Source organism: Aplidium turbinatum, chromosome 2 (assembly GCF_918807975.1).
Source record: "Aplidium turbinatum chromosome 2, kaAplTurb1.1, whole genome shotgun sequence".
NCBI classification, from domain to species: Eukaryota; Metazoa; Chordata; class Ascidiacea; order Aplousobranchia; family Polyclinidae; genus Aplidium; species Aplidium turbinatum.
The window spans coordinates 23,167,446-23,194,821 of NC_137473.1; the positions used below are offsets into that span (position 1 = coordinate 23,167,446).

A 27,376-nucleotide genomic window follows, 5' to 3' on the forward strand; every position below is an offset into this window, starting at 1 on the left:
ACGTGCAGGCTTCAAGCCCACTTAAACACAGTTGGAAACGTTATTGCAATCTAATTTGTCTCGAATTTCTAGTGGTCTTCAGTGCTTCGAATTTATGTTTATTGTTGGAAGTTTTTACGTAATTTAACGTCGAAAGTAACCGCACATCATTAGCCAATCTTTAAAACATTGTGTTCTATTTCTCTTGCCTTTAATCGCACTTTTTCTGTTGGTCGTCACCGCTTCGAATTTTTATGTCTATTGTTGGAAGTTTTTACGTAATTTAACGAGGAAAGTAACCGCTCACACATCATTGGCCAATTTTTTAAAATATTGCGTGTTTTATTTTTTCTTGCCTTCAATCGCACTGCAGTATATAACCTGGTGAAATTTTTTTTTGTATGTTATTCGCTCTGAGGATGCGCGTTGTCATGGTGCGCGAAACGTCAGTGAAGCAATAAACCATCTTGTTTGTTGTTAATTTTACTTTCATGTATAATTGTATATTGTTTAGGTTTGTTCTTTACTTTCTTTCAACTATGTCTACACTAACACTACTAGGAACACTACGTCTTGATCGCTGGAAGAATGCGTTCAATAGATTACGTCACAGAAGTTCTTACAGACTTGCGATGATTTACAAACCAAAATAAACAAAAAAAATGAAGCAAATATTTATTTTTCCTTGGATTTCTTGACCCATTTGTCCATCAACGTGGGTGCTGATCGCTTCTTCGGTGGTGCACTGGCATTTGTTTGTGTTTGAATGTTTGTGGAAGGAGCGGACTGAAGCCACTTCATCATCATGTTGCTGCTGGCAGTCACTTTCTGTTTAACTTCTTCAGGATCCAACCTCACAAAGCACTGAAAGTACGAAACAAGAGAACATCTTATAAAAATTTCCAAGCCTTGAAATCATTAATTTCAAGAGTTGAATTACAGCCATATGCTGAATAAAATGTACAAATGAGGTATTGGCAGTCATTGTTATGGATTCCTGTGCAATGTGTGGCAGGAGAGTAATGAGCAATTCTATTCAGTGTATTAAATGCAAGTATTGGACGCACAAGAGATGTTCAGGCATTCATGGAAGGTTGATGGATGGGATGTGTTTTGAGTGTAGAAGATATGAGGGTATTGTAGCTGATGAGACGTACGAGAAGCATGTGAATTTAGGAAGCGATGAGATAGAAGTTGTTGCGAAGTTTCGTTATCTTGGAGATATGTTAGAAATAGATAATTGCACCAGCAGAGCTGTGACGGCAAGGATACGTGCGGGTTCGAAAAAGTTCAAAGAGTTGTCAGGCACACTTTGTGGCAGAACTTCTCAACAAAATTAAAACTGATGTCTTGAGAGAGTGGACTGATGTTGAGCATATTGAAGAGTGCTTGCGTGGTCATCATCTGAGATGGGTTGGGCATCTTGAACGAATAAACGAGAACAGTTTCACAAAGCAAGTCTGGAATAAGTTAGTGACAAGAAAAATGAGAAAAGGAAGGCCAAAGAAAACGTGGGATGACACCGCAAAAGATGACATGAACAAAAGAAACCTGAAAATGTAATAATAGAGATGGAGGAGTCGCTGCAGACAACTGGTCAACCTTGATGTTTCCACCAAGCTTCTTTGAAGCAAAATGGATGATGATGATGATGCTGTCTCAATCATTTAAATCCCCAACTAATTTATTTATTGTTTTCCTATTAACAAAAACAAAAAAATACTTGTTAAAAGGATCACAAGAAGATGTTTGAGCCAGTGGTTCACCTCAAACATGGAAGATATTTTGTAAGGCATGAGTAGAGACTGAGAGTAGTTCACATAACCAAAATCTTTGCTATCCGAATGATGAACAGGGTCGGGCAAGAAGGTTTCCTTCATTTTAGTTTTAAATAAATAAAAAAATAGAAAAAATTTGAAAAAACATCGTTTGTTAAAATTGGTGAATGTCACAAGTGAAATAATGATTACTGTGAGTATTGAGTAATAAAAACAACGAAATATCTTCTCTGACAGGTGTCAAACTCACAAGAATGCTTGATATGAACGACTCGGTTAGCTGCATGTTTTGTAAAAGTAAACCAATTTATTTTCACACGAGTCAGTTCAATCATAAACAGCTGCAAAATCGATTTCAATCTGTTCCAGATTATCTCTACTTTAGCATTAGCTGAAAGCAAACAACACAAATAACCAAAACAATGAAGGTGCGAAGAAATTAACATATTGCACTCCTGCTATGTAAAATAATTTTTTTAACAAATAAGATATTTTTTAATACAATATTTCTTTAATCAAATTCTTTTACGTAGCAGGAATTCAAACGGGTGGTTAAACGCTTGGGGAAAACAGTGTGGGGACAGGTCGGCCACACCAAAACGAAATGCATAAAAAAGAATCACCTCTGGGCTGTTGTTTCTTGCGTTGTTGACGAGTTTAGAAACGGGATAACATTGAAGGCAATTCTTTGGGCTTATAAGAGGTATAGCCTTATCCAAAGATACGTTTTCAAAATCGAGCCAAGCAGCTATTTCATCGTCACTTTCTGTCAAAATTTTGTTAAAAGTTGTCATCAAGAAATGTTTCGATATTATCATATACAGCATTTCCAGGAATAAAAGACATATGAATGTGGAAAACGTAACAAAACCAAACTGTGAACAACGTAACACTGCAAATGTAAAGAGTAATAATGATCACTGATCAGTGTAACTAATATAGATTAAACGATCATCATATGTTCAGTTTTCCATGCAGCAGAAAATAAAGTATATCTCACTATCGTGATTATCGTAACACAGTCTTGACTCCAAAATTTATTAACTTCTATGTGTTTCTCGGCAGTCGATTGTAGCAAGAATTGACAGCGATAGACACCATAGGCGTAGCCAGGGGGGGGGCGAACGGGGCCATGGCCCCCCAAAAAAATTTTTAAAGTTTGGATTCCCAAGTTGAACCCTTTGTTGAAAATATAATATAATTTGTATAAATTTATATTGTTTTCCAAGACATCTGACTATTAACACCCCCCAGGACTTGTTTTAGACACACAGAAAGACACCAATAAATTTTGCAAATCGTAAATCGCGCAAATCTGTTGAAGCAATTTCAGAATCGCTTACTCTGTAGGGTTTTTGTGTAGCTGAGTTTTTTGTGTTCTCTAATTTTAGCCGCAGTTTTTGCCCGTTTGTGTGTAGATAAGAGCTACCTTTAATAAGTTAATAGCTGTTTATCTGCTAATAAATTTCATACAAATATTACCCTGAAAGTGTTTCCAGAAAGCGTTATAATCCATTATTTAAGTGTAATTTTGCAAAAATTTTCCGGGGGAGCATGCCCCCGGACCCCCCTAGAATACGCGTGCCTTCGGCACGCTCTAACCCCCACCAGCTTTATTGCTTCCCTTGCTTAACCCACCAGGATGCGCCACTGCACATCAGGTGGCGATGTCTTAAATCAAACATTTTGTCGTTCTCTTCAATTCATCAAATATTTGGCCCCCCCCAAAAAAAATTTCTGGCTACGCCACTGATAGACACGTGTTCCGCCCACGAGGCTGTACTCATCAATTGCAAAAACTAAACTCATTTTCTGCAAACGTTTCAAAAACCTTACTAATTTTATCTTCCGTGTTTGATCTGACTTTTTGTATTTTGTTGATTTGATTTTTATCCTCGGACTGGGAAAGCTTCTATGAGAGCTTAATCCCGGCAATTTCTTATACGTGTAGATGTAGAGGCTTTGAACCACTCACGCAGCTCCGGTCGCCGAGATTGACAGAGTGAAGTTTCTGATAATGGTTGAAACGTTGTTGCCGGAAAATTATTCCATCCACTACGTGTCGCTAATTGAAAATTAAAACACTACTGTTTCTACTTTGCTGAACATTTTAGCTTCTGTGTCTTTCATTCACTTTGACCAAGTACTGTACTCAAATCGTTTCGCTCCTCAGTGAGCTTGTTGCTGATTTGCACCGCATGCTATGTAGCCAGTGTTTGGCTTTTCACGAAACAAGTGCCAGTGATGAGAATTGATTCAAACTTGCACAACATAACAAAGCACGCTGCGGCTTTTGCAATAGTTACTGTGATTTCACCAAACAATATACACTATACCAGTGGTTCCCAACCGGGGGGGAATTCCCCACTAGGGGGAATTTTGCAATGTTTAGGGGGGAATTTGGTTTTAGGATTGTAAACCTATTTAAGCCTAGTAAGTTGGCCTAGACAAGAGCGTTGAAGAGGAAATTATTACTAGATTAACTCCCGATTATTTAAGCAACTGTGCACTGACATGAATGCAGACCATCACGTAGGTCTACTTCTTTTTCTTTCAAATACTCGATGGCTTTCAAGAGGAAACGTAACCTAGCGAGTGTTTGAGCTCATAGACGAGCTTAACTTATTTTTTGACCTTTAAATAAAATTGAAATTTGTTTCATTGCTGAATGATGACAGATGGATTAGATTCCTTGCTTGTTTGGTCCATTGAATTGTGGCGTTCCCCTAATACTGCCTGCGTCTGAAGAGTGTTGTTCCGCTAGAGGTCGCCAAGGCTGGAACGTGGCTCGCGCAAGAATTTGAGCAAAACAGTTTTGACAACACGACTCTTATTTGTGACAGGATGTAAAGGAAAACCACCCAAGAGGACATCGAATCAAAGAAAGAAAAGATATTCGGAACATTAATTCAAGGTTAAACCTGAACTTTGACTCGGAACATTGATTGCAGTGTTATTAATATTATTGTGTTGGTCTACCCTGATTTAAATTATACAAAGCTTGTGTTGTGTTAATAGGCAGTGCACTCTAGAAGACATAAGGTTAGAACTTCACCCCTTCTGAGCTCAGAGTCGTACATCGGTAGTGCTTAGCGAACACTATCCGACCATAACAACCGCATTCACCAAAGAATAAACTGAATCTGAAAATGCAAGGGAAAACACCAATATAGGGTATATATTCAATCGTCATCTCCGTTTGAAGCAGATTGCACCTTAACATGGGTTATCTGTATCCATGAGTCATTGACATATTGATATTATGTGAATTTACAAACTGTAGGCCTACTGCTTCCTTCTGGTTCAAGGCAGATAGTAGGAGAGTGCTTGATTTATGTCACTGTCATTAGGAGATTGTCTTAACGTAGTAGAAAGCTCTGCTGTCCTGGTCGCGGGGGGATACGTTTTGTCTGGCCTCTACCTTTCGACCACCCTGGCTCGGGTGGCCCTTCCAAGAGCATATGCCAATGCCAATACCGCTCAGCATTATTTAAAGATGCTTTGAAAGCTTTCACCAGCAAGCTTGATAATTGAAAGAGAAAAGTTAGAATGAACAATTGCACATGTTACTATGTTTAAATAATTATCATCGGTGTTGGTTGCTGACGGCAAAGAACAAATTCTTCAAGAGTTGGAAAAAGAATTGATTTTGCAACATCTCACACGATTAGAACTGGAATTCCTTCGATATTTTTTTGAAATTTATAACGATCATCTTGATTTAACACGAAATCCATTCACATTGTTGATGGAAAAACATCCCGATATATTGCAGGAAGAATGTTTTTATAGCTCAAAACGGATTATTGCAAGAGACTTATTCAGAGAAAAATCAATCACTGGATTTTGGGCATTAATGTGTAATTCCTATTCCAAAGTGGCAGAGAAGTATCCTTCTATTTGTTTCCACTGATGTATGTGAATCAGGTTTTTCAACTTTTGCAAATGAAAACAAAACAGAGAAACAGATTAGACGTAGAGAATGATATTCGTTGTGCTCTTTCCAATACTGTTCCAGCGTTCATGAGTTGTTGAAACAAAAAATCACAAGCTTTACACATATTATTAAATGTTTTGACTCTTATATTTTGAATGTATTCTTTAAATAAAATACTTTTCAGCAACGTTCTTCATTAATTAATTATTTTAATATGAAAAGGAATATTACAGGCTAAAAAGCTTATTACTAGTGAAAGTTTAGTTTATCTTCCAAGACTTAGATTAGAATATTAATGTAAACAAGTTTTTAACAAACTAGATTTATAGGGAATTGGGAATTTTAATGGGAATTTTAATTTGAATATCGACTAAAAGTCCACCGGATAAAAAAAAGTTGGGGACCACTGCACTATACAGTAAAAGCGTATTCACATACTTCGACAAACTTTTAAAATCTTTGTTGGCTATGAAAATGACAATAAAATAAAACTTTGAAATCAAGCACATGGACCAGAACAACAAGTAATTTAATATCACCCCTGTATCATTTGTTTGCATGATCATGGAACCAGTCAAGAACGTGTAACATTCTACTTAATAAAGAAACAATGATAGTTTTTGCAACATATTTATTGTACCAACTGTCAACCACGGAGTGTAATCAACTAATAACAGTCAGCCAGCAAGCAACACTTTTTGCTTCTTACCCACCCAATATCGCAGGCATACGGTGATGAAGCCATGCAAACTCCGAAGCGGCATCAACAGTTATGATTGTGAACGAATAAACATCCTCATTCCCACAATATGCCTTTTCAAATATCCCGGCCATCGTCAAAAGCCGTGGTATTTTCTCTTCTCCATCGATCAGCTCACCTAAACATACCAAGGTTGTAGTGGATTCCCGGGTGGGCTAGGCTTTTAATTAAATAAAAAAAAATTTAACGTGACTACACTTGAAAATTTTGATCCTATTTAATCGCGCTGTCTGTACATGAACATTGCATCCCTAAAATCAGTACTTTTTTGGACCACAGCACACCAAAGAATTTCGGAATCTATCGCGGTGCATGGACGTATTATTACGCCAATGCTTTTACAAAGTATTGCTTTTCACTCTACTGCGTTGAACAAACTAGACATGATAGAAGTTAGTTAAAGCTTTATTTTAATCTATGTAGCCTATACCATAGGCGTCGATTTTTTCTTAGAAGAGAGGAATTCTGGGAGGGCGAGAGTTTTCAAACAGATTTTATTGAATGTGTATGTTTGCAAATTCGCAATGGTTTAGTCTTCGAAATTAGCATATTTTTACTTCGGCAAAAACGTTGCCGAGGCCAAACGGCAAAAGTTGAAATTGCCTCGGCAATAGACCTTTTCCGAGCTGATATCAGTCAAGCGTGACCAGGTAAACACGGTCCTCTGAGATGGCGCAGTCAGAACTGATTTTGCTTGAAACTTGTTGCATTTTTGCGCGTATTGTAAGTTGCAACGACATCGCAACGTTTTCTAAGTAGTTTTTATCTGGACAAACATGTGTTTTAAGGTCTATGAAACCTATAATCTTGCATTCGTTTGTAACAGTCCCAGGGTAAGTTATGATCATGTGTAAACTTGAGTGCAGTATCGGTAGGCTACAAAGTCAGAAATTCAGATTATGTTGAAATTCAGTTCAGATTATGTTAATTAACTACCGAATCGGTGGCCTGCAAGGCTAAATTGTGTATTTTCCTTTGTAAACAAAAAAGTAAGGCTGTAAGATACACTGCCAACTTTCCCGATTTGCCTACAGTGCCACGGTTTCAAATGCAACATCAAACTCTTTCTGATAAAGCACTGGCAATATTATGCACTACCGAAGTATCTCTGAAGAATGCACAGATACTAGAAAAAGAAACAGTTGAACAATGTGACAGTAATCTGTAGTTTAAAAGCAGATGTTCTTGATTAACTTCTTCTATTTTTCGAAAAGTGTGTGCAAGGAAAGCTGCACCTACAGTACAGCCTCATTTTTCAAATCCATTTTCTCTGCTAATAAATGTAATGCCAAACCACTAGTACATGGTCGAAGTAACGAGAAAGCTGCACGTGCACTTTATGTTGCCAAAATGACCAAGGAAATGGGCCATACTTTACAAGTATATGACTGTGGCCTAATAGTAAATCCTGGCTGTTCACACCTGCGGGAGCTTCTCCAGATGGGTAGGTGATAGATTTTTCTGCGCAGGAAAGCCCATTTCGTATTTTCAAAATAAAGTGCCCATACAAATATAGACACCATAGCGTCAGACATAGGCGTAGCCAGGGGGGGCGAAAGGGGCCATGCCCCCCCAAAAAAAATTTTAAAGTTTGGATTCCGAAGTTGAACCTTTTGTTGAAAATACAACATAATTTGTATAAATTTATATCGTTTTGCAAGACATCTGGCTATTAACACCCCCCAGGACTTGTTTTAGAATTTATTTTAGACACACAGAAAGACACCAATAAATTTTGCAAATCGTAAATCGCGCAAAGTTTACGCGATTTAAGCTTCTTTTAACTAATCTGTGGAAGCAATTTCAGAATCGCTTACTCTGTTGGGTTTTTGTGTAGCTGAGTTTTTTGTGTTCTCTTATAGCCACAATTTTTGCCCGTTTGTGTGTAACAGCTACCTTTAATAAGTTAATAGCTGTTTATCTGTTAATAAATTTCATACAAATTACCCTGAAAGTGTTTCCAGAAAGTGGTATAATCCATTATTTGAGTGTAATTTTGCAAAAATTTTCCGGGGAAGCATGCCCCCGGACCCCTCTAGAATACGCGTGCCTTCGGCACGCTCTAACCCCCCACCAGCTTTATTGCTTTCCTTGCTTAAACCACCAGGATACGCCACAGCACATCAGGTGGCGATGTCTTAAATCAAACACTTTGTCGTTCTCTTCAATTCATCAAATATTTGTCAAATCAAATATTCATCAAATATTTACAGAAAACATATCAAGAGCTCCCGGCGAGATGATTGCCTCGATTTACGTAAGCTTATAAGCCAACATAATTTCGGCACAATTGGGACACTGCGAGCAACACAAAGTCTGTTTAATGAACTAGGTAGTCAGAATCGGTATTATCAGATGCTGTATCAGCTGGACGAGATAACGGAAAGCGAGGCGCAACAAGGAGTAGATGCTTACAATAATTTGACGTCTACTGGAGTTGAATCAATGCAAATAGGATGATATTTCTATAAAAGATTCTCCCAGCTGGGCACGTGTCTAAGCGCCGGCGAAGTAGGAAGTAACCCAAATAAAACATCCAGCAATAGTAAGATTGAATCAACATCCTAGTCTGGTGTAGTCTAAGAAAATTAGTTTTTTCTTGTAATCTTGTGGTCCTTACAATCACCTCGGCAATTGCCGACTGTAATTTCGAAGAGTGCGGTTGGTCTTTCTCACTAAGACTGCGTTTAGCTTTAATAGGTTGTGTGTTTTCTTTCTTGCACCTTGCGATCCTAAGAGTGCTGCTAAACTAAACAAACTTCTTTTATGTTTTCCTTTGCGACCTAAAAAGCGCCTGACTCGTGAGTCGTGACCTGTTATCTTTAAAGTGGCGCCTTCGGATTTGCCGCATTTTGATTTGTAAAAGCGATTGTTTCAGTACGTCTTTAGTTTGCATCGGTTATTTTATTGCCATGTTCATTATGATGTCATATTCACATCCCTTACGCTGACCGGGAACTGAAGTTTGATTGTGACGTAACCAAAGTGAGACCATTCAGAGAAAAGATCAAACGTGGCTTTCTCTCACCAGGAATTGCCAGCTGTGGCAGTTGCCATAACAACAATGCAGTGAGTACCCATTTTATTCCACGTAGCGTTGTTGCGGAATTGCTTTGTTCTGTCGGATACTTAGCGAGAGACATAACGTAAAACAAGAAGTTGCGCTGCACTTGGTTGGATAATCCAGCGTTTAAGAAAAACGGAAATAATTATAACGAACACTTCATAAGTGTCATGAAAACAGGGTGGGCGAAACATATTTTGCCCACCCTCGATTCACTGCAGGGTGGGCGTCGCCCACCCGGCCCACCCTATTTCGACGCCTATGGCCTATACCAATAAAATCATTTATTATACTAGTGAAATCATTTATTTACTGCAATGCAAAAGATGTGCCTGCTTTTGCGCACAAATAGTGTTAATTCGGGGTTTGACATCAGTTGGGAGTGGTCTGATGATCAAGCTTTTACCAAAGTAACTTGTCGATAGTACCAATATAATGTAACACAAAGTAAATGCTCCGTTCTAAACTAATTTGACACTTCACATTGCTTTACGGCTAAAACATTCAAATCACCAAGACTTTCGCAGCATACTTGCAACCCTTGCATCAACGGTTTGGGAAACTATGCCCTAAACTCAATTTGCTCACTGCTTATAATAATCCACAAAAGTGATTGTCAATGAACAGCCTAATTGTATAGTGTAGTGTAGTGCAGGGGTCACCAAACTTTTTTCTCTGAGGGCCGGATTGCTGCGAGATCAACAGCTGTGGGCCGGATGCAAATTGCGAAAAGATATACTACTATTTACAATCTCCATTGACTTGAATTGAGCACAATAAATAACAAAGTCAGCGGTGGAATAACAAAGTTGTGATGAAAATCGGAAGGTTGCTGGTAAAGTTATCCCCTGCTGTGATACACTACAGGGCATCGTGCTCTTGAAAAAGCATTACACCTTTCCAAATTTGGCGTAGGCTGTCCCCATTTGTGGCGGCCTAATGATATAAACAGAGCACCAACATGTAGGCTACCTGGTGGAAAATGTACAGATTCAACATACAACAACGAACTATAAGAACAAACAATTTTAACAAAGAAGTGTCTATTACACAAAAAGGCAAAGCCAAAGACGGTTGCTAATGCCAAGGGAAGCACATGTACAGAATTGTAGTGCAGCTGTAATTTCCGCAGCACGTGGCGGGCCTGATGAAATCAGTTCACGGCCGGTTCTGGCCCACGGGCCGTAATTTGGTGACCCCTGGTGTAGTGTATATTATATATAGTGTACTGTATACTCTCTACTATCATATAGCATCATGTAAAGATGGTTTCGAAGAAGTATAACCTGCGTAAGTAAGTAATAATCCTTACTAAACCATTGTTCTCTGGTTCCATACGAAAATAGATTAACATCGGGCATAGAATATAAAAGTATGAATATCTAAAGTAACTCAACCAACAGGTAAAAAATGCATTTTTGAAAGACGGCTTTTCTCTTCATCATTTGTGACATTTTTTTGGAAAAAATGTTGTTTGTTTGTATTGTGCTACATAACAAAGGAAAACCACCGAAACAAAAAAATAGGTGTAAAACTTAACATTTACTTTCTTGACTGGATATACTTACACAGGTGGTGTGTGCGGTGTGAGGTAGCCTACAGTCCTACATAAACACTATTGGCAATTCACTGTATGTATAATAGCCGATGCGGCCTTTAATAATCTTTGTTTAAGTCTTTTGTTAGATAAACGTAACACTTTCGTCTACACTCTACAGGGTACAATAAACGTCTGATTTGATTATTCGCATAGCTTTCCAACCAAATCAACGTTTTGTACTCTTCATCTCAGTTACATTCTTGCATACTTTTCTCAGTATACATTGCGTGTCGTTTTACATCACTACGGTGAGTCTACTACCAGCTCAATGGCCGAGTGGTTTCGCCTTCGGCTCTGGTAGATCTGAGATTCCAGGTCGGGTCAAACCGAAGACTTTAAAATCGGTACCGATTGAGTTCTTGCATAACGCAGTGAGAATAACTCGGGTAATAATGTGATGGCATCGTAAACCGTAAACATCACTTCAGGTGAGTCTACTTCTGTAATGCAATCGACTAGGCCTATACATGATTTCATTTCGACTTATTTTGCCTGTCTTTGAGTTATTCTGTCTTATGTTATACAAGTCTAGTAAACAGTTTTTAAATTAGATGCTAAGCTCATAATTTGCCATTTATCGTAATATATTAAATTTTCTTTGGTTACCATTTTTTCCTGTTTCAGAAGAGAAAAAAATTTATAAAATGCAATTAGATTTTTTGTGACTGCTGTTGAAGAGGAATCGTCGATTTTGACTATGTAACAGAGAAACGCAAAATTTTTTTTTGAGAACCATGGACCTAGAGCAGGGGCGGGCAACTTCTCCAGGCGGCGGGCCTGATATGGGAAAATGAAGTAGTTGGCGGGCCGGATTCATAAATTGCTACATTAAGCGTGTATTTATCCACCTAGACAAAGAATGAATTCTATTTAATGTAATGTAAACTTTAAGTTTAAAGCATAAAGACCAAAAACAGTCTTTAATGAATTTATTAACAATTAACGTAATGTAGCTTCTGAAGTCAATGGGACATCTGTAGTCGATCAAAGTTGTCACTTTCATTGAAACATCTATGGTAGCCTACTGCTTTCTTGCCGACTTGTGTGAAAAAGCGCTTGAGAATATTTGTTAAATTCGCGACACTCCTTTTCAACTTTACATTTCTTGGCAAAATCCATAGGAAAATATTTATTGTAGGCTACATTCAAAATCTAATTCTAACTGAAAACAAAGAAACTAAAAACACAAAGAACCAGAGAATAACCAACAATCACTATTATTTGTATACGTTCCCCGTGCAATTATTACACTAATCAGCCAAATTTCACTTTGATCTATTTTTCCAGCTTGAGACTGAAGGAGGTTCTTACAAGAGACAAAGAAAAGGGATGGAAGGCCCGTTAATGACGGAACATAACATGCTTGTCACTTGACTAAAAACCGAAAATAAATAATCAAAGAACTAAAAAATAACCAACAGTCACTATTATTTGACGTAGTAAGCAAGTAGTGGAGGATTGCGGTAGAGTGGCCGCGGGCCACATTATGTAAAGACCGAAACTGTCTGCGGGCTGCTCAAAATCCCGTCGCGGGCCGGATCCGGCCCGCGGGCCGTATGTTGCCCGTCCCTGACCTAGAGCCTAGACCAGTGATTCTCAAACGGGGAGGAAATTTCATTTTACATTGTATTGCTCAGTTATTGGTTATTAGTAGGGCAATAAAAAATCTATAAAGTTAAAACATTTTCGCCTTGTTCAAAGTTTATAAACTGTCTACAAACTAAATTTTAGGCTGATACGATGAGAGGTTTCAAAGTAAAAAAAGGTTGAAGTGAATAAAGTCTAATTTTATTGTTCCCGTAAACTGGAGTGACTTTTGCCTGTGAGGGTGACTTTAGTCGAAAATTAAAGCAAGCTTTAAAAACCAAATATTGGACGAGCAATTTTATTTTTTTAGATGACAGTTTTGTGCTGGTATGTATAAAAAAACGCTAAATAATTGTTTTCAATGTGTAAAATGTTTTCGTTCTATTAAGATGTTTGTCTATTTTACAGATTATGAAATGGATCAAGTTCGAATAGCAAAAACCATACCCCTCAAAAATTAGGGGATCCATGCAATGACATAATGTAAATCTTGGAATGTGCCTCTGCAATTCATTTTATGGTAGATAGAGAACAAATACAAAACTAATACTGAGACCTGCCCTTGGACATGATTTCAAATTGCTCAAAAAACATGTTGCACACGAGAAAATGTCATCTTTAATTGCACTTTTTTGTATACAATTCAAATTCAGATGTTCCCCAGCTCTAGCAGATGGGACTCACCTTTACCTTATTCCTGAAGAGAACATCATGTGATATCAAACACGTCTGAAATTTGTTTCAATGTAGTTTTTTGTTTTCTGTTGATGTTACTATATGATAAACTTAAAAGTTAAATTTGATCTCCATCCCTACTGATAAGTCACATTTACTAGTCAGGTTCGTTATGTAATTTCGTTCAAAATTTTTGGAGATTAGCAAACCTATGCATTTTCGGAAAGCTTAGACCATGAGGAATCCGAAAAACGTTGATTACATTTGCAGAGATGTCCCCATGGCCGCCATTTTGAATTTTCAAAATGGCCGCCGCAAAATATATATCTTGATATATCTCGGCTCCTAATAAACTTAGAAACTTTATCAAACATGCTAATTCTATATTTTAAGGGTCAAGAAATCCATTAGAAGCATACCTAGATACCAAGCGTTAACTACTTTGCAATTATCCGCCATATTGGTTTCAAAATGGCCGCAGAAATTATATTTCGTTACATTACTACTTATATACAGTGTTACGTCGTATTTGTCCGTAATTAAGTATAAAAAATGAAAATAATGAAATGAAAAAGTATCTATTCGTATTTGTTGTCCGCGTACTGGAAAGGCACCACACATGGAACAATTACTGCAGTGTATCAGAAAGCAAATGTTCCAGGAGAACTAGTCGCACAAAGCTCGAACTTACTGCAGGTAAGAACTTATCAATCTTTCCATATCATGTGCACATTAAGCCATGTGCCAAGCCAAAACCAGAACTTGACAACAGAGCACGGAGGTTTGAGGCCAACACAATAGGTGTTGCTCAGTCAAATGAACTGACCCAGTTAGGGTGGGTCACAGCATCTACTTTGTCCAGAGCAAGAGAAAATGATGAACAGAGCAAGATCCCCGGATGGGCAGGATACAAGTCACTCATCTCATCTTGCCAACCACTCACTCACGTTGGTGCACTGCCCCTGCTACCTGAAGTTGCCACGAGTGGCCTACTATGCTGACTGTGATTCTACAAGTATCCCAGCAGAAGACGTTAGTCGTTGGCCAGGGGTACCCAACTGTGATAACCTTCGACATGGCCCTCTACGAAAAGGCAGTATAGTTGCTAGACGCACGGGTCGACCTGAAAAGAGAAATTGTTTCCAGACTGGGTGAGCTGCATGCTGTGATGGCTGCACTAAGAGCTCTCGGAACTTCCATAGAGAACTCTGGGGTTAATGATGCCTGGATCGAAGCCGATGTGTATAGATCTGCGATCACAAGACAAATTCTCAAGTGTGCGCACGACAAGAGAACTCTTCGTGCACACATCCACACTTACATAGCTTTGTAAAACTGGCCTTGAATCAGTTTTTCACAGAGAAGCCACATCTGAAGATTATCTGCTCAAGATTAGCAGATAAGGTCCAGGAGGCATGTACATCGTTATCTGATAACAGAAACATTACTCTTGAATCCATCTCGACTGTTCATGACCATCTGGAACGAATCCTCATAGATGAAGATGTGATGCAGCAATTGAAAGCATGGGAAACGGAAAAGTCCTCTAATGCAATGTTCAAGTCAATGATGAACTATGTTCACTGTGTGGAAACGATCTTATTCTTTGTCGAGGTATCCCGGAATGCAGATCTCAATCTCCATTTGCAAGTTGGTGAGGAACTGAATAAGCCCTAGATCGGATAAAGTACAAGCGCATTTGGCCACGGTATATTGCAGATATGCATGACCTGAAGATCAGCTACCCAGAGACTTGGTGCGAACTTCAAGAAGGCAATGTGTCTGTTACCAAGGGTGAGATCCCATTTGTGTCCATTGGTGCAGATCGTGCATGAGAGCAGTTCAACAAGATGATGAAAGTCCGCTCTGGACTAATTGGCATTTCTAACAACACGAATGCCCGGAAACGGTTTTTCCTGGCTGCACCAAAGATGTCGCGCCTCTGAGAAAAGTTCAAAGAGCAATTTGGAGACACTTCTTCCAAAAAATGGATGACACCAGAATCAAGCACATATACCACTGAGTAGGTTCCTGTCCCATGACCAAACGAAAGCAGATTTGACACAGTATCTTGCTGAAGAAGTAATCGGATACAACAAGCATTCTCCAAAGCTGGTGATAACTTCAGCGTCAGGCCACACCAGAAGCAATCTTCAAACATCACGTTTGAAGTGAACAATCACGAAGAAGCTGACACCTTGATGATCTGCCTCGCAACATCAGCATCACAGCGGAGTCCTGGTGCGCACTTAGTCTTCTTTAGTCTGGACACAGACGTTCTTGTCCTTGCTGTTGCAAACTACGACCAACTCTGCAAACACTCATCCCTTTCCATGCTATCAAGTACACTGGTGATCGCACCAATATGGAGAGCTCTAGGACAAGAGAAGGCAAAGGCATTACCCGTATTCCATACTTTTAGTGGAGTTGATAATGTTGGCAGATTCTCAGGATTGGATAAAACCAAGTGGTTCCAACAGTACTTGAAGGTAGGAATGGAAACAATCAGTGCACTAATACACTTACCTGAGGACAGCACACTATCTCCGAATGTTAAAGAAATGCTGGCCAACTTTGTCTGCACGATGTACTGCCCGAAGGGTGTCCACATAAACAACATTCCAGAACTGAGATGGCACCTGTTTTGCAAGAACTTGGCGGAGAATCAAAACTTGCCTCCAACAATTGGTGCATTAGAGGAGCACGTTGAACGCGTGCGAGTTCAGAGTCCTGTCTGGTGCCACACCACTGTCATGTGGCAACAGCTTCTTGATCCACTTCGGCATGGCTACCATCAGCATGAAAGTGGGATTTCACCTATCACCACAAAGATTCTACCTGCAACTCAAGCCAATATTCAACTAGACCGATGCCAATGCAAAACCAACTGCTCAACCCAGAGATGTTCGTGTCGAAGAAACAACTTGACCTGCACCGACTTATTATATCAAAATATATCAAAATATATATTTTGTGGCGGCCATTTTGAAAATTCAAAATGGCGGCCAAGCGGACATCTCTGCAAATGTAATCAACGTTTTTCGCATTCCTCATGATCTAAGCTTTCCGAAAATGTATAGGTTTGCTAATCTCCAAAAAATTTGAACGAAACTCTTTTTTTTGACATAGTGAACCTGACTATACCTCGCTGTGTAACAATTACAATATAAACCGTTTCATTTCCATGAGTATGGGAAGTTAAGCATGGAAACTACCTACCTAAATGACCCCACAAATTCACTAAATAAATAAAAACCGTCACGGGATTTTAAAAAATGTGCGCACTGCGTCGGATGCTTAAAAAAGGTCGTCTCTAAATCAGAATATCTGTGAAATGGCGTGTCCGAATGGCTGCACCAAATTGTCGCAAACAGTTTAAAAATCCGAGTTTAGTCTCACTTGGTTGTGGAAGGTGAATGTAGTAAGGCTGTTTCCCTTTTGTTGAAGTATTCCATTCATAAAATCCATCAGCAACCACTACACATCGCTGGCCTTTACGAAGTGGTATGTTGTATGAACGTTTTTCCATTATTGTGTCTCTGCGTGCATTGCTCATGTTGTATTTGACTTTGTCTACAGAGTCTCCTGCAATAAAGCTACATCACAGCAATATGTCGTACCAGACTTTTCAAGAACAGACGAATGATAAGTGAGTATGGAAAAAACAACAGCTAACGACTCACCTTGGAACCAGGAAGGAATCAATCCCCATCTCATTGCAGCAAGTTCCCTTTCATCTGACAAGCCGTCTTGATCCATGTGTTTTCGACTCACTATCACAGGGCAATATGATCGAGGGGCCTTGTTGTAACTTGGAAAATATTTGTCTTTGCTTTTGCCCCATGTTGGTTTGGTGGATGTCCCATTCTTTAGTCTGTACCTGAAAACATCACTGGTATGCATGATTGCATGTAACTTGATAATGTAATTTTGCTACAAGTTCAACTTTTGGAATACTAAAACATAATAACTTACAACTTAAATTTGTACGTTTGAAGTTTAACAGCACTTGAGATTTCTAAAATTCTATTTGTAGCACTAAAAAGCTTTTCAAAACGTTTGCTCAGTTTCTGCTTGTGACTTTGTGCTTTACACAAGTTGACCAAGCATATTAACCATCTCTTTAGTCCCTTGCATTTATAAAAACTTTAGAGGAATGAGGAAGAAAAACAGTTTTATACATGAATATTGAATACGTGAATTCAAAAACGGCCCAACTCCACATTTTTTCAAATTGAACTTTTTGTGTTTTTCTGATTCCCTTCAGTGTCTTCTAAATCACATCTGAAAATTGGCCAAGCGTTTCAAGTTTTAACATGAAAAATACCCCCCTCAATGTTTCCATTGATTTCAAGAAGGACCCAACTCCATCAATTGGACCCTTGTGGCACTCAGTAAAACAAACAAGGCATATAGCTCAGTTGACAGCACAAGGAACCACACCAAAAACCATTGCTCAGAATGCTACACTATACACTTATACAGTATCAGTTTTCCACACCGAATGTCTCACTATGGTGCTCAGGGGAACAAAATGAGATATTTTGAATGCGATATCAGTATTCTTAGAATGTGTGCCTCTTCTTGAGAAGTGTTATCCTTACACCGGTTGGAATGACATGATCTGTGAGCACTTTCAGTTGACCACCATGAAAGGAAGTGAGATAAAAGACTGTAAAAGATTTTTTGAAAAAGTTGCAAGATTAAAGCTGAGGACTGGAAAATCACCCAGTTTAAAATCCTTAGATACAGCCAACTTAACAAGCTACAGACATGAATTCGTTGTTGGAGCAAAGTTTTTGGCTTATAAAGCCACCGTACACTCTGGTTGAGTACTCCACTGATCCCCCTACAATCCTACATAGGCCCTTGTTCCATAATTCCTCAGAAAGTGAAAAACATTCAGTCACTATCACGATATCTTGGACAAGAAGCATGGTAATATATGACTGCCTTGAATGCACACATGCCCCCATGGTAGAGCAGAAAAAGAGTCTGACTATGAGAAGTAAATATTTGATTTTAAACGCCTTGGATATTGCTGCATTATTGTTTTACCTTGTTCTGTATATATATTTTATCAATTGATCTGTGCCTATTTCTTATTAATAAAACCAGTTGCAAAATCTACTCCAGGGGTCACCAAACTACGGCCTGAAACCGGCCCGCCACGTGCTGCGGAAATAACAGCTGCAATACAACTGTTTTTTATCATTTTTTTATCATTGTTTTTATCATTAGGCCACCACAAATGGGGACAGCCTATGCCAAATTTGGAAAGGTGTAGGCTAATTTTTTTTCCAAAGCACGATGCCCTGTACCTGTAGTGTATCACAGATTCACAGCAGGGGATAACTTTACCAGCAACCTTCCGATTTTCATCACAACTTTGCTATTCCACCGCTGACTTTGTTATTTATTGTGCTCAATTCAAGTCAATGGAGATTCTAAATAGTAGTATATCTTTTCGGAATTTGCATCCGGCCGCAGCTGTTGATATCGCAGCAATCCGGCCCTCAGAGAAAAAAGTTTGGTGACCCCTGATCTACTTCCTACTTATATATAAGCAGCTAAAAATGTAAGGTGGAAGAAATTGTACCGCACCCATTACGTTGATTCCCCTTGATGTAAAAACACTTCCTGTAAAATATTTTTTTGTTTTAAACGACAATTAATGTATGCTCAATGCAAACCAAATTTGACTTGGCTGAGTCCAATTGATATTCTAATACAAAGGTAATACAAAATGTTAGTGGATATTACATGTTTTAAAATAACAATATGATGAGTATTTCTCTTCATGTGTTCACAATGCTCTGACCTGATTCTCAACAAGTGCAGCTTTAGTTATGTGAGGCAGTTTCTTGTGGTGATAGCTACTACTTGTAGGATAAATTGAGTTTGCTTCTCTCATTTTGTCCACAGTGCATTAGGCAAACAAATAGGCACAAAGTGTGATAGTCATTTTAGAATATATCAAGTCTCACAATTCCGAAAAAGCTCTTAATTTTTTTGAACTGGCTTTAGTTTTTGAGATATTTGACAAAGAATGTTTCAAATCATTACCTGAAAGCTTTTCTACTAGTAAAATCACTCATTTTTAGCACTGTTTATCACTGATGTCATAATTGCATTTGTCTAGTTCAAGTGGTTGTTATTGTAAAAAGTTTAAAACACAAGCGAGGGATAAAATGAACTGTGAGGAATGAAAGCGGGACACAAATGAAAATGATCAAGAATCGTGGTCTAACACAAGAAAAAATACCTTGAAAATTATGTGGTTATGAAGGCAGCTTTGTATGTATTGAAAAACCAGGCCCACTGAAATTGATACTTGTATAAATAAAATATATAATTTCAATACATTGCTAATACCTACCCTTTTCTGCAAGGAATTTTATTCCGAGCTATGCAGCTAACATATGATCTATAGGCTAATAAAATATGCCTATGACTTAGTCGGACGCTGTCCTAAATATCGAGATACAGTTGTGACAAGTATATGACAAACAAGAAGTGTTACAATCTGATTCTGAGTGATTTTATTAAAGAAGTTTCCATTAAGATTATGTCTGAGTTTTTCATAAAGTATGCGAACATTGCACTAAAAACCACTTCTAGGCTTGAGAATGAAGAAAGTTAATGCTATAACGTTTGGACTTGGAGTTCCATGACGTAAAGCAGTGGTTCCCAACCATTTTTGGTTGTTACCCTAATCTCCGCCCTGAAGTGAGCCAATTACCCCCACAATCAATTTTCAAAAACAAAAGTGTTGCCGTAAAGGGAGCGCATAATTACCATGACAGTTGACTTTTCAACTGCAAACATGTTCGAATGCAATCGGACAATTGAATATGTGCAGAAAAGTCAACATCTTTGAACATACCTTCAATGTTGAATAATCTTTTTAAAAAAACCTTGCCGTTCTGTATTTTAACCAATTCGAAACTATTTTAGAATGCGCCTGTTTAAAAATTCAAAAATCGGCAAATAAGGGGCACCCTAGTTTTCATCTGCAGAAATGATAAAAAAAAAATTAATAGTTGTTTTTTTTAATGTTTTTATTTATTTTTTATACTATTTTCAATCGTTTCATACATTTTTTCAAGTAACAACAGTTTTCAGTTATCATAACAAAGAACTGCAAAAAAAAGTGTTGAATTCTATCTGCTGAAAATCTCATAAGTTAGTTTGCTGCAGTTTTGACTAAATTCTGTAAGTCAGAAGTGTGGTTGCATGCTCAACAAATGGTACTTCAGTGAACCACCCAATTTCAAGTAGGCTACTACCAATGATGAGAATGAGGACTGTTTGATCCCAGTGGTGACCATATTAACAGTCAACCTCCTTTGTTGCTTGGTCATGGTAATTTCTTTTATTAGTTTGTTTATTTCTTTTATTCCTGTCTTTTATTACATGAAGCCTATTATGATGAGTATTATAATATGGAATATGGTATTATGATTTTCTTTAAAGTCTAATTGGTGAACCTACACTGAATATAAGTCTAGTCGACTGATATTGAATATAAGTCTAGTTAACTTATCGACAAAAAAAGTAGACAGTACAACACTACATTGACAAATTCAAGTTCTTTGAATTTAAATTTAACAAACTTGAATTTGCCAATTTTATTGTGACACGCTATACTTTTTTTGATTATTTTATCACACTATGCAAGTATGCATCCTTTTGGATCATTGGTGAAGTCAAAAGAATGCAGAATTTTATTCTGCCATTTCGAATTTTTAATGTTTAACCAGCTTATAATATTAAATGTTTACTTAAAAAGTTGGGGTGTAACATCAAAAATTTCAAAATTGTGTTTGAAAAACATCTCAGTTGCATCACTGCATCACTTTAAAATAGCTATATTATGCAATTGAAGCATGAGTAACGGATTGTGCTGGCACACAAAAACAATCCTGTTTACTTGACGGATGTGTAATTAAATGAGCAAGTAGTCAGGAAAAAGGTTACTGCAACATGTTCAGCAGGAAATTTGCATGAAAAAATTTAGTACTATTCAAGGCCTGAGTTGCGGGGTGCGACATATACTTGAATAAATACCCTGTGATAGCCTACTGTTAAAATTAGCAGGGACAAAACAAACTTTTTAGTCATACTGCTTCACTGTGCATTGTGCAAGTGCCTTTTACAGCCTACATCAGTGAGTGACCTAAAATTTTATTATACTCAGTAAAATGTTTTAGTTTTATAATATTTGAACATTAACATTGCTTGGACAACATTTAAAGTAAATATCGTAATGAAAATATTACCCAAACCTGATATTACCTAGTTTACTAATATCAGGTTCCAAAATGAGAAGCCTTTCCAAAAACATCTTTTCATGAACAAATTGTTTTTTAAAATATTTCTCACCGACACAAGTTGCTGATGACATCAGGATTCAATGTGCATGCAGTTCTCCCACACATTACTAAACTTCGTTCACTTATCTAAAAGAATAATACAAGCATCACCTAAGTGATACAATATACAAAAACAAGTTCAATACAGCATGGTCCAACCACTGGCCCACACCCACTAACGGACAGATTTTTTGCGGCCTGTAGCTTCTTCGATATTACAATTAATTTTATACCCTAATATTATATGTGTACTGTGTAACAACAGCTCTTCTTAGCAATGAGTCAAGCTCATTGTTTGAAATCTTGCATGTATGAAAATCGATCAATTTTGAAAGTATAAAGCTTAGGCTAATCTCTCATAGTAAAACAACTGAATGGAATTATTAGACAGACATTCAGTTTCTGGAAATTAGTCAGTAAACATAAAGTTCCTAAGCAAACTAAACTCTATGAAAGCACATACATACATGAGTGAATCAGCTACATCATGAAGCAAACCACATATAACAGCATAAATTATAGAGGGAATACTTTGGCAATAAATTGCTATAGCGCAATAATTTCAATTGTCCCTAGTGTTCACCAGGCCTCGAAACATACGGCGGTCATGACCTCGAATGTCTGCCGAAGCCGACTCATTGGTCGGTCATAAATGACTGCCGCAAAATTCTTGACAAAAATATATTTTAAATTTGAAGTGTTACAATTGTTTGTTTAACGCGAACATTCGAACAAATACAGAGCTGAAACAATAACAGTACAGGCAATTGCTTTAAAGATCACATTAGAGTGGCGTGGTTAACGAGCTGATGGCAAAAGTACCCATTTTCACATCATTTCATTTTTCAACGCCTTGCAATGTTGCCTTGAAATAAAGTTGTCTGAACTTTTCGGCAGGATATGTATTCTAATTTTAACAATGAGGATTATTGCGTTACATTGATCGTTTGTTAAAAAGAAACGTCACAGAAAAGCAAGTCTCAGCTGGGTTCCGCACGTGCTTAGGCGAATGTGGCGACCTTATTCACGTTGATACTGATAGAACTATAATTTCTGCCCAGAAGGGAGGGTGTTAGACACATTTAGACGCATTTGTCTAGTCCTGAGCTGGAGATTTACGACCCCGCGCCAGCAGTAATCGCTTGGCACAACGATTCTATAACGCGAAAACCACGGAATAAGTGATCGTAGTTGCTTTTGTAATGAGGAAATTTGGATTGTTGTTTTCAATTGTGTTTATTGCGTCATTACACGACTATCATTAACGCACTGATTTATTTGCAAGCAATCTGCTCCAGTATACTTCAGGGTCGGTTAATTAAGCCATCAACCATTGCAGAGTTATTCTGTTGTAGAAAATCTTCTTCTACAAACATGACTACACAATACTGTAGTGTGATTTTGTGCAAAATGTACATGCAAAAAATATGTCCGGTTGAGATATTAAATGTCCGCTGAAAGAGCCAGTCCAGTAGGACATGCTTGACCGCCGGAAAAAAGTACAAATTTCAAGGCCTGTTCACCTTTTTTATTTGCAATTATTGAATCTGCTGTTTCATTTATTGTTTTGCTTGAACTGACTCACAAAATATCAAGTTTCTGTGTAGCTGCCCACACTGTTAAAAGTAGTTGGACAATGCTGGTTTGATATACGGTGCCGTATGCACCAAAAATGAATAAAGCTATAAATTTAACAAAGAAAAACATGCTATAAAATTTACAAATACCATAACACAGTGACAAATAACAAAATAGAACCTGGTTTTCCTTCGAAATATGAACAATGTACATGGTGGTGACAATTCTAGTTTCAACTTTAGTCCTGATTTTAAGATACAGCAGGATACTCCCCATCCAAAAGTTACGTTTTAAAGGGACACTATTTATGTTGCACAAAAATTTCCTTGTATTGATGTCACTTATTGTTTATGACATTTAAAGTTTAAATATTATTTGTTACCGTACTTATATACAGTTTCTGGTCTAGGCGCTATCATAAAACAGGGTAAAGTGGTCATTTCAATTGTGCACATGACTATGTGCACGTGTAAAAGTGCGACATGAATTCAAATATTTTGTCTTGAAGAAACATAGATCAGGCTATCACACAAAATGAATAGATTCAAGATATTGTGTATAAGTATGGTGTGTTGCCAGTAAATATTCTTTGAACCTTCTTTTTTAATAAGATGGATACATGTAGAGAATAACTATAATACTGTACAATACACTTGAATTTATCAATTTACTGTGGTACCGTACTCTCTATTTTTTGGACTAGTATCTTTAATTTCATTAAATCAAGCCAACAAAACATTTTTGATGAAAAGTTCATTTACATAGTTTTATTTTGAAATTTATTTAAATTAACAATGGTGTAAATATAACCTCATCCAACTAAAATCTATTCATAAACTTCCGTAGGTTTTCCACTCTTTCATGTAGTGAAGTACATGGATATTTCATATCCCATTTGTACCATATATACTCGAGTATAGGTCGAGATTTTTGCAAGTGATTTTCACCTCAAAAAGACAGGTTCAATTTATACAGGTCTGCTAGTATTTGGTGAGTCCGATTCGGTGAGAGCCCTATTCAGTGATTTTTTTGAAATTTTTTTAAAAATTGTCGGGTACCGTAGCCTAATTATCATTGCCGATTTTACATCGTTTTAACGTCGCTAAACGTTGAAATAAGACCCTAACCCGTAACCCTAACCGTAACCCCAACCTTAACCTCCTAATCCCAATCCCCTAACCCTATAACGGTGATGATACTTAGGCTACAGTACCCAATAATTTTTAAAAAAATCACCGAAAAAGGCTCTCACCGAATCGGACTCACCGAATTGGACTCACTGAATTGGACTTACCGAAACAGGCCATTCCGAATTTATACAAATGAATTTCATTTTGTACATATTACTTTAGCTATTCGACTCTCAACCTTGCCTTTGCTTTTGCGCATTGTCTCTCATCATTATTTTGTCATAGTAGTTAGGTTCATGTAGCTTGGTTTCAATTTGCCATAGCCTATAATATTTTACGCAGTATTGTACAAGTTAGTCTTGGCCAGTATCTTCATTAGGCTACTGCAGATTTATTCATTTACTAATAGTTTTAGGCAATGCTTTTGTATGTTTGCTTTTTAAGGACTAATGATGCTCTGCAGTAGTAGGGTGAAATGCAATAAATAGGGCTCTGCGAATTCTCCACATGCACTTTTAATAAAAAAATACCGTACTAGCACAATATTTATGCACACAAATCATAATGACAACCTTATTGTATTTTACTGCAAAATCTATAAGCCTACCAAAAAAAATGTTTACGACTGTCTTGCAACAATGCAACATGTTGGGAAATTTTAGTGAAGTAGGCTGGCATGAATATTTAAACTTGAAACAATGTAATGTAAATACAAGTGAGGCAATTTTAGGGACATGGTAAGCATAGTCTTATCAAAAAAAATTACCAGAGGTCTAAGAATGGGAGCAAGTCTTTTAGGCGCAGACAGTTAGGCACAGGTCAAATAGGCGCGCACACTGTGGCGTCTGGATATTTAGGTGCGGAGCACTGTGGCGGTGTGGCGCCTGTTCATTTAGGTGCTATTCCTAGTAAAGTCTGCAGATTGTATCAGCTTGGCAGGTAGGGCAATGCTTTTTCACACAAAATGTTGTATTGAACAGAAAAATATGTTGTTTTGTTAATGCAGGTGCATTTATGTGCAATCATTGTAGCCCTGCCCTATAGAAATGTATTCATGTAGTAGAGCGTTGTCTCATACGTACTCGCCACATGACCAATCCATCCCGAGTAGAAGTAATTGTAAAAGTTAACTGATTAAGTAAGGTTCCATCTGGCTGCAACCTGTGTTTAGTATGCATAGCAAATGTCCTGTGGAGATGTGCTAATATCAAGAGTAGTAGAGCGTTGTCTCGCACCTCATTTCCACACGCGCATTAACAAAACAACATATTTTTCTGTTCAATATAACATTTTGTGTGAAAAGCATTGCCCTACCTGCCAAGCTGATACAATCTGCAGACTTTACTAGCAATAGCACCTAAATGAACGGGTGCCACAGTGCTCCGCTCCTAAATATCCAGACGTCACAGTGTGTGCGCCACTGCGCCTATTTGACCGGCGCCCAACAGTCTGCGCCTAAAAGACGTGGACCCCTAAGAATATCCTGTTGTATTCTTAAATCAGGGCTAAAGTTAAATCTGAATTTTTTTCAAGATCTTCCCATTCACCAATAATATAAAAATTTCAATGACCAATGGATATAAAAATTGTAATACACTAGTACATTTCACTAATAAGTAAGGCGTACATATAGAATATTATACGGCTCACAAAAATGAAATATTAGCTGAACTTTAACATTATTTAACTACAAAAAGCAAGAGCTAATAATTGTTCTGAACCTTTATACACCCAATTATTCCATCTAAATACACCCAATTATTCCATATCATGAGCTGTGCAAGATAAAAAAAAGAAGTTTAAACCAAACAAATTTTAGAGTTTATTAATTACTGGCTTCAGTAGGCTATAGTATACATAAATATAAAGGTGAGTCTCATACTTGAATCCAAGCATCGGGGGATGAGAAGATAAGGTTCTCATTATACTAAGCCATCGGCACTAACATATACAAAATACATAAAAACAACAATTATATATACGATTAGGGGTGTTCAATTTCGATTTTCTATTCGATTTCGATTAAGGTGATATTCGAAATTCGTTTTTCGTATCGGACATATTCGAAATTATAGCCGCTCTTTCGGCTGAACGCAGTTGAAAGTAACTCGAGTGGCGCGAAATCTGTCTTGTCACATTTTGCAAGCGAAAAAATACTTTGACGCATGCGCATTGTCGATCACGTGACTATCACACGCTCTCGCGGGTCCAACGGCCAGTCCTGCACCAGGGATGCCAGGTTGGCATTTTTAATGCCAAATTTCTCTCAAGAATGAAGATACTAGGTTGTGCAATAGCAGAAAGTGTAAGCTGAGCTTTGTAGCAGTTTTATCCATTTTTTACCGAATCCATAGGCGCCTAAGCCGTGGGGGCAGGGCCGTAGCCAGACCGCAGAGCAAGGGGGGTCAACTTTTTTTTAGGGGGGGGGGGCCGAAAAAATTTAAATGGGCAAAATCATTATAATTGTAGCTGTTGCTCGAGAATGTTGAGATTTTGCCAAGGGGGGATCGCGAAAATTTTTTCAGGGGGGCGAGGCCCCCCTGGCCCCCGGCTAGCTACGGGCCTGCGTGGGGGCCAAGCCCCCACGCATATTTCTGTGTGGAGGCAACTTTTTATGCTGTATTGATACATAAAACAATAGATGAACTAGCGATCGGCAGCAGGAAAACACTTTTTGAATGCAAACCGCAACAGCTTCCCGATAAATAATCACTACAACGAGTTGCGATGCTACAATCCAACAACAGACAACAAAATCTGTCATTTTTACATTGATTTAATGTCTGCAGACGTTGAATCAATGTAAAAATGACTGATTTTGCTGCCTGGGACATAGCAAAAATCTACCATTTCATGTCGATTCAATGTCATCAGATGTTGAATACACCCAAAAACAACATAATTTGCTACGTA

General features: G+C 37.8%; 1 protein-coding gene across 1 annotated transcript; it reads right to left on the reverse strand.

The window, feature by feature from the left end:
• Positions 1-654: 654 nt before the first annotated feature.
• On the reverse strand, positions 655-21,821 carry LOC145788437 (abasic site processing protein HMCES-like). Its single transcript, XM_082600204.1, has 6 exons — positions 21,766-21,821; positions 17,064-17,260; positions 16,780-16,965; positions 6,408-6,572; positions 2,381-2,523; positions 655-843 (listed from the first exon to the last, which is right to left on the reverse strand). Exons 1-6 carry the CDS (start codon positions 21,819-21,821, stop codon positions 655-657), a joined length of 936 nt encoding a protein of 311 aa, XP_082456330.1.
• Positions 21,822-27,376: the final 5,555 nt, after the last annotated feature.

Excerpts from the sequence above, each read along its gene's own strand:
- LOC145788437 (XM_082600204.1), bottom strand. The coding sequence starts at position 21,821 with ATGTGTGGGAGAACTGCATGCACATTGAATCCTGATGTCATCAGCAAC. Across the intron at positions 2,524-6,407 it reads CCGTATGCCTGCGATATTGG|AAAGTGACGATGAAATAGCT; the intron begins GTGGGTAAGAAG and ends AAATTTTGACAG. Across the intron at positions 844-2,380 it reads CAAGAAACAACAGCCCAGAG|TGCTTTGTGAGGTTGGATCC; the intron begins GTGATTCTTTTT and ends TCGTACTTTCAG.